The 8,468-nt window shown below is 35.8% G+C and overlaps 1 protein-coding gene across 2 annotated transcripts in view; it reads right to left on the bottom strand.

The window, feature by feature from the left end:
- Positions 1-6,826: 6,826 nt before the first annotated feature.
- The window catches only part of Ccdc18 (coiled-coil domain containing 18), a 98,265-nt gene continuing 96,623 nt past the window's right edge, over positions 6,827-8,468 (bottom strand). Inside the window, exon 25 of one of the 2 annotated variants that reach the window (XM_029478045.1) lies at positions 6,827-7,747. In XM_029478045.1, the coding sequence (XP_029333905.1) occupies positions 7,733-7,747 (15 nt within the window). In that variant the 3' untranslated portion in view covers positions 6,827-7,732. The remainder of the gene's footprint in view (positions 7,748-8,468) is intronic. The other variant, XM_029478044.1, reaches the window with a different exon arrangement.

The raw sequence follows: 8,468 nt of genomic DNA, 5'->3' as shown, positions 1-8,468 counted from the left end.
AAATTGTTCTTATTTTGGGTTTATACCATGGAAAGAGCCAAGATTTTAAGCTCTACTAAAAAACAAAACAAACAAACAAAAAGACTTTTATCTATTTATGTTCATTAAAAAAAAACTAATAGTGATATATTATTTTAAAATATCATACAGTTAATATATTTGGAATTATTTAAAATTTATGTTGAGAAAGATGTATTTTCAGTATTGCTGTAGACAAGCATCTACATAAGACTATTCAACTGATTGTTTTATATCAAACAACTCTTATAATACTCATTTTTATTGTTATAATATTTTATAAATTTTAAAGAATATGATTAAAAAAAAGAAAGGTATGGCAGGTATTGAAGGGGGGTCTCTGGGAGAAGTTGGGTTACAAAAGGGAAAGAACATGATGTGAGTCTATTTACTCAGAATATGTTTTTATATGTTAACAAATTCAGATAAATTGAAATTATGTATCTTTTCTCATCATAATGCAATAAATAAAACTTAAATAAAAATAGAGAAAAAAAAGAATAATCTGTAGAGCATGTTAGCTTGCAAATAATCATCAACTTCAATTTATTGTATAAATAAAAGAGTGTAAGAGGGAGGTGGCTCTTTATAGAAGGCAATTTAAACCAGGATCATTACCTCTTTGAGACAGGGCCTCCTATAATCCAGGATGGACTCACACTCACTGTAGCTCAACATGACTGCTGAGGAGGACCTTGAACCTCTGAACCTTCTGGTTCTGCCTCTAGAGCACTGGAGTTACAGACAAGACAAGCTTCACCACACCCAGTTTACATAACATGTAGTTATCCTCCCCCACCCCCTTTTGGAAATGTGGTCTTATTATGTAGCCTAGGCTAGTCTTGAACTCATGGCGATCTACTTGCCTCAGCCTCCTCCATGCCAGGATTAAAGGTATTAGCATTTACATCCTACAAATGTGAAAAATCCAGGAGGGTAATCAATTATTCTATTTTCTCCCCACTGCTCAAAACTTGTTCTTTCCATTTTTATTTAATGTTTCTTAAATAGTAATTTGTTAAAAGAAATAATTTGAATCATAACCCCTTAAGATACCATCGCCTTTCTAAAACAACAATGTCAAATCTTTTACACGTCTGGACTGGAACTGACTTACCTTGATGCATTGTTTTTGTTTTCCTCCTTCTGTTTAAAGGACCTGTTTGTCTGGCCCAGATAATGCAAGCTCAAGATTCAGGAAACCACAAATGTCAATTATTTCTCCATACCTGTTCATTACAGCCTAAGCAAGCCTTGTCAGACACTGATATTCACACCATCTGTTTTCCAGGAGTAAAGACAGGCTGTTTTTGTAACTAGGATGGTTAGTTTTAAATGTCTACTTGCCACAACCTGGAATTACTGGGGAAGAGTTTCAGTTGAGAAATTACTCTTGATCAAGTTGTTCTGTGGGCATGTTTGGAATGGGGAATTGTCTCCATTGCTAATTATGTAGGAAGAACTCATCTTTTGTGGGCAGCACCATTCCCTGGGCAGGGGATCCTAAACTATACAGAATGGGAAGAGCTAAAAGCCAAAGCAGAAAGAGTAAATTGGCAACATGGGTGTGTGTTTATTCATTTCTCCTCACCCTTGACTGTGGATGTGATGTGACCAGCTGTCTCAAGCTTCTACCTCTATGACTTTATTGCAATGATAACTGTAACCTGGAATTGTACACCAAATAAACCTTTTTTCTCCCCCAGCTCTCTTTAGGTCAAGGTATTTGCTCTAGCAACAGAAATGAAAGGAAAGCAGCTACACCCAGTGTAATACAACTGCCTTCTGTTGCCTGCAGATCAAGATGTAGAACTCTTAGTTCCTCTAGTCCCATGTCTGCCTGCACACTGCCATCTTTCCCATCATGTAAATAATGGACTAACCCTCTGAAACTGTAAACCAGCCCCAATCAAATGTTTTTCTTTATAAGAGTTACTTTGGTCATGGTGTCTCTTCACAGCAACAAACCCAAACCAAGACAGCTGCCAAAACTAGCACTAGGGAACATCCTGTGTAATCCTTGCCATAGACCTCAAAAGAGATTTTAAGAACAAACCTCTCATGCTAGAGAGATGACTCGGCAGTTAAGAGCATCTGCTGCCCTTCTAGAGGACCTGAGTTTAGATCCCAGCACACGCATCAGGTAGCTCACAATTCCAGTTCCAAAGAGTCTTACTCCTGGCCTCTGTTAACATCTGCACACGTATGGCAGTTAATCACACAGTCATATATAATTAAAAAAGAACAAGCTCTGTCACTAAGAACTCAGAATCCTGGTCCAACATTGGATAGCCCCACTTGTTTGGGTCTCTGGGGAGGAGAGCGTTTTATGAGTACATAAGCCAGCAAAGTTTCACAATTCAAACCAGGAAGCAGAGAAAGAACAGGAACACTACAATTCTCTCAAGGGCATGCTTGTGTTTCAGCTAGTCTGGCTGTCCAGAGAGATCCTGGAATCTGTCTGTCACCCAACCTGTGGTGGAAGTTATAGATAAATGTAGCCACACCATCTTCCTGAAATGGGTGCTACGGACTCCCCAGCAACATGATATATTTTGTATGATAGAGTAAAGTGAATTTTCCTGTTTCTATTGCAACATCTATGTTTTCAGCTTGATTAAACATCTCCCTTACTTCTTTGTTTTCTTTCAAACTTTGCTTAATTTCGTACAGATTTGAGCTTATGAATCCATTTTGCTTTCCATTACCGAGTAGTAATAGGTATAGGGCTTTAAATTTTATCATTCCTTTCTGATGATAGCCATCAATTTAAAAATAAAAAAATTTAAACATTTTTAAAAAGATATATTTATTTACTTATTCTACATAAGTGTAAATTTTACACTGTTGCTCTCTTCAGACATACCAAAAGAGGGCATCAAATCCCTTTACAGATGGTTTTAAGCCACCATATGGCTGTTGCTGGGAATTGAACTCAGGACCTCTGGAAGAGCAGTCAGTGCTCTTAACCACAGAGGCATCTCTTCAGCCCCAAATAAAATTGTTTTAAAACATTCATATTGGTCCATTACTACTGAATTAGTTACTTTTCTCTTTTCTTTTTTTTTTTTTTTTTTGAGACAGGGTTTCTCTGTGTATCCCTGGCTGTCCTGGAACTCACTCTGTAGATCAGGGTGGTTGAACTCAGAAATCCACATGCCTCTGCCTCCCGAGTGCTGGGATTAAATACGTGTGCCACCACACCCCCCACACCCGGCTTATTAGTTACTTTTCTACTGCTGTGATAAAACACCAAAACCAAGACAAAATATAGAAGTTTATCTGGGCTTATTGTTTCAGAGAGATCAGAGTCCATCATGGCAGGGAGTTGTAGCAGCAAGAAGTAGACATGGGGGCAGGAACATCTGAGAGCTCACATCTGAAACCACAAACAGAAAGCAGAGAGAGCAAACCGAACAACACATGGCTATTGAAATGTCAAACCCTTCCCACAGTGACATACTTCCTCCAGCAAGGCCACATCTCCTATACCTACCCAAACAAAGCCACCAACTGGGGACTAAGAATTCAAGTGCCCAAGACTGGAGAACTCAAACCACATGTTTACATTCTCATTTTACTAACACAAAAGCTGCATTCCTACACACAAGTATATGATCATATGGCAATCATAAAATCAGAATAAAGTGAAACAGTTAAAAATTTACTGAAAACACAAGAATATATTCTCATTCATCATGTATGCAACCCTGTATAACTTTTAGCTATAATATAAATATTTAGATTGTATACAGCCAATTCTGTTCCTCTGCCAAGGTGTCAAGTGAAACAAGACTGACTTGGGAATTATAAAGCTCTCCTAAGGACTTGTGGAAAAGACAACCACCCAGAGAACTAGAATCGTTTAGGCATAAGAGAATGACACTGGAGTTGTTTTTGTTATTAAAAGGAAAGGTAAGAGGGAAAATGGCAAGTTGAATTGTAAAAACAAAACAAAACCAACCAAACAAAAAAACCCAAAAAACAAAACACCTTCATTTGTGCTAGTTAGCATCTTTAGTCCCAGCACCTGAGTGGCAGGGCAGGCAGATACCTAAGTTAAAGGACAGCCTGGTCTGCTCTACAGAGTGAGTTCCAGGGCTACACAGAGAAACAAACCCTGACTCCAAAAGGAGGGGGAAAAAGGAGGAGGAGGAGAGAGAGGAGGAGGAGGAAGAGAAGAAAGAAGAAGAGGAGAAGAAGGAGGAGAAGGAGGAGAGAGAGGTGGGCAGGCTAAGTTGTAGAATAAAAAATCATCTGTGCCAGCTAGCTTCTTCCATCTTTTGTTGTGTGTTTTGATATTTTGTTATGTGTCCCTGCCTACTTATTATTTCCTCCACATTCTTACACATCACGTAGTCACTCTCCTCATCTTTCTGGTCTCCCAGGTCTCTGTCCTTTGCCCAAATTTAATTAGTCTTCATTAATATAAAAGTAATTTCTTCCAGGAATCTTTTTCTGATACCTTAGATACAAACTCTTACAACATCTTGAAATTTCCCAAATGGCACTTGTCCATACTGAGTATCAAGCAGACTGTAAGACTTGTGAAGACAAACGCTTCCATTTTGCTCATAGTGCTCAGTACATTCAGTACTGCCACTTGAATGTTTCAAAATACCTTGTTGTCACCTGAGGATCCTAATGAGAACAATCTAAGATGGTATTTTAAAGGCTGTTTCTTAAAAAAAAGACACCACTGAGTGAAAACAAAGAAATAGAAACAGCAAACTTATTTATCTTTCAAGAACCCAGTCCACTTAAAGTATATGACGAGATGGGTAGCTAGACTAGATAGGAAACTAAGGAAAAAATATTTTTATTGTTCTTTTTGTTTTGGAGAAATTGAAACACATAATATTAATGTTTTGGTGCATTCTGGCTGTTATAATAAAATACCACAAACTGGAAGGCTTTTCAACAACAGGAATGTTTTTTTGTTTTATTTTGTTTTGGTTTGGTTTGGTTTTTTTCTCACAGTTCTGGGGATTAGAAAAGATAAGGCACTGGCAGACTGGTATCTGGTGAATGTATACTTTCTGGTTCACAGACAATAACTTCTTTCTGTGTCCTCACATAGTAGAAAGGTTTTCAGTGGTTTTCCTTAAGTCTCTTGTTCTTAAAAGAAACAAAAGGGAATTAAGAACACAGATTATAGTGGGATTGCTTCCAGCTTCTCTCCATTTACTTTGATGTTGGCTACTGGTTTGCTGTAGATTGCTTTTATTATGTTTAGGTATGGGCCTTGAATTCCTGATCTTTCCAAAACTTTTATCATGAAAGGGTGTTGGATTTTGTCAAATGCTTTCTCAGCATCTAACGAGATGATCATGTGTATTTTGTCTTTGAGTTTGTTTATATAATGGATTACATTGATGGATTTCAGTATATTAAACCATCCCTGCATCCCTGGGATGAAGCCTACTTGGTCATGAAGGATGATCGTTTTGATGTGTTCTTGGATTCGGTTTGCAAGACTTTTATTGAGTATTTTTGCGTCGATATTCATAAGGGAAATTGGTCTGAAGTTCTCTTCTTTGTTGGGTTTTTATGTGGTTTAGGTATCAGAGTAATTGTGGCTTCATATAATGAATAGGGTAGATTCCCTTCTGTTTCTATTTTGTGGAATAGTTTGAGGAGAGTTGGAATTAGGTTTTCTTTGAAGGTCTGATAGAACTCTGCACTAAACCCATCTGTCCTGGGCTTTTTTTTTGGTTGGGAGACTATTAATGACTAATAGCTAGGTTTTTAACTCCATTTCATTTAATTTGTCAAAATAATGGGAGGCATGAAAGGTGTACCTAATATTCTCTAAATTAATGTTGATAGGATCCATATTCATATATTTCTCATATTATTTTTTTAATTACTAAAAAGCAGAGGTTAAACTTTCCTACTATGGTTGTGGACTTTCTTTCTTTCTTTCATTCTTTCTTTTTAATTCTGTTAAAGTCTGGTGTTTGAGATGTATACATTTAAGAGTATATCTTCATGTACAATTAGGAAACATCCTCTGTCTATGAAGACAACACTTCTTTTGGGTGTTTACTTTGTCTGATACTAACATAGCCCTGAAGTTTACTTATGCTTATTGTTTGATCAATCCTACTGTTTGCAGCATATTAGTTTTCTTCTATTTAAAATACATCAAATTGGCTGGGTGTGGTGGCACTTGGGAGGCAGAGGCAGGCGGATTTCTGAGTTTGAGGCCAAGCCTGGTCTACAGAGTGAGTTCCAGGACAGCCAGAACTACCCTGTCTCTAAAAACCAAACCAACCAACCAAACAACCAACCAAACAAAAAAACCATCACATTGCTGGACATGGTGGCACATGCCTTTAATCTGGAGCCAGGGGCAGGTGAATTTCTATGAGTTCAAGGACAACCCGGTGTGAACAGCAAGTTCCAGGCCAGCCAGGAGTACATTAATAAGACTGTGTCAAAAAAGCTAAAAGTAAAAATAAAACCAAATTGTTTATAATTAATAACTAGAAATCAGTCTTCTTTTGGATGCTGCCTTCCTACATAAATCTTTTGAAGTGTGCTTCTAAGTTATTCTTTATATTTTTGGTTTCCAGGATTTTACTACTATATAAGTAGGAGTTTGTGTGTATGTTAGTGTATGTGTATGTATTTGTCCTATTAGACTTTACTGAACTACAGGTTCTGTTTCAATAAGTTTGAGGTACTTTCAACTATAATTCTAAATATCCTGATTTTCTACCCCATTTCTCTTCTTAACCTTAATGGTCTCCATACATGCTGTATGTTGTTTTCATATATATTCTATCATTTTTCTTCTTGTTCTTCAGTCTGAATATTTTCTATTTATCTGTCTTTAGGTCAACTAATATTTCTGCCATTGCCAATTGTCATTGCTTCTGTTAAGCTCACACTGGGTGTTTTAAACTTTCAAATGTACGTTTTGGTTCTAGAATTTCTAAATTGGTGTTACTCAGATGGTACTACTGACATATGACTGGATAGGGCTGGTGAGATGGTTCCATGGTTAAGAGCACTGGCTCCTCTTCCAGAGGACCTCTGTTTGACTCTCAGCACTATCATGGTGACTCTCAGTACTAGCATGGTGACTAGTAACATATTAAGGCTTCAATGTTCAATGCTTAATGCTAACCATGTATAAATGGAGTCACCAACCTAAAAATACTTGCAGAGATTAACTTTCTTTAGAACATATAGTTCTACCATGTTAAATAATTCTATTTAAAAACACAAATAATACCATATCTACTTCATTAGGCTGTTTTGAAGATTAACTGAGTTTCAAAATATAAAGAATCTAAAGTAGTAAATGATAAACAGCAAACACCCATCAAGTCTTAAGAACTCATCACAGAATGATTTGTAAATTCAGAAAAGTGTTGTTACAAGTAAATATTTTAAAAATAGCAAAAAATATAATAGCATGACTAAAAGTGCAAATACTAAATGTACTTTTAAATATTTTAGTCATTATTGTTATGTAAGACAAAGACGAAGAAAACAGTAATTTTCACCAAAATAATCAATAAATTGACTTAATTTTTACTACAAATATAGTTATATTTTAGAAGTGTTTCTTTAAAGTATTAAAATATAAAAATTTATTAAAAAATAATAAAATAACAGCTTCTATGAGTATTCACTACATACATATAATAAACAGCACAGTACCAACAATTCCATTTTTCATGACATAGACATCTTCTTTTAATTACAATTTTCCTCCCTAGAATAATACAAAATAATAGGTTAATATTATGAATATTAAAATCATATTGATTTATCATTAAAATCTACCATAACATTCAAGCACAAAATTTAAAGATAAAGTGGGAAATATTTAACCAATTGGAAAAAAAATCAGAAAATGTCAACAATGTATTACATGGTTATGAAAATGGAAGTTTGGAGATTACAGAGAAACAGACAGTTAAACCAGGTTTTAAGCTCCCGGCAAGGGACATAAAATATAGATGCAGGGGCTGAAAAGAGGGCTAAGCAGTTCAAAGACCAGGGTTTGACTCCAGCACTCGTGTCACACAAGGGCCTGTACCTCCACCTCCACGAGATCCTATGCTTCTTCTGGACTCTGAAGCCTTACACACTCACTTGTGCATAAATCCACATGTACGCACGCATACACACACATAATCATTGACAAAATAAATATAAATCTTAAGAAGTAATATTCAGACATCAATGTCATACTAATATACACAGTAAAGGAGGGCAAACTGGTTATACAAATATGGAAAAAATGAAGCAAAAAGTAAAAGAGAAATATTTGCAACAATCATAGAAAAGAAGAAAGACAGAGGGAAGACTTTGAGTTTTAAAAATATAGGTCAAATGTTACCAAACCTTGAATTTGATATGGTCTATATATTCATGTTCTTATTTTCTTGTTCTCTCTCTATTTTATTTTATTTTATTTATTTATTATTATT

Source organism: Mus caroli, chromosome 5 (genome assembly GCF_900094665.2).
Source record: "Mus caroli chromosome 5, CAROLI_EIJ_v1.1, whole genome shotgun sequence".
NCBI classification, from domain to species: Eukaryota; Metazoa; Chordata; class Mammalia; order Rodentia; family Muridae; genus Mus; species Mus caroli.
The sequence above is the reverse complement of the archived record's forward strand: the minus strand, read 5'-3'. Positions and strand labels throughout refer to the sequence as shown.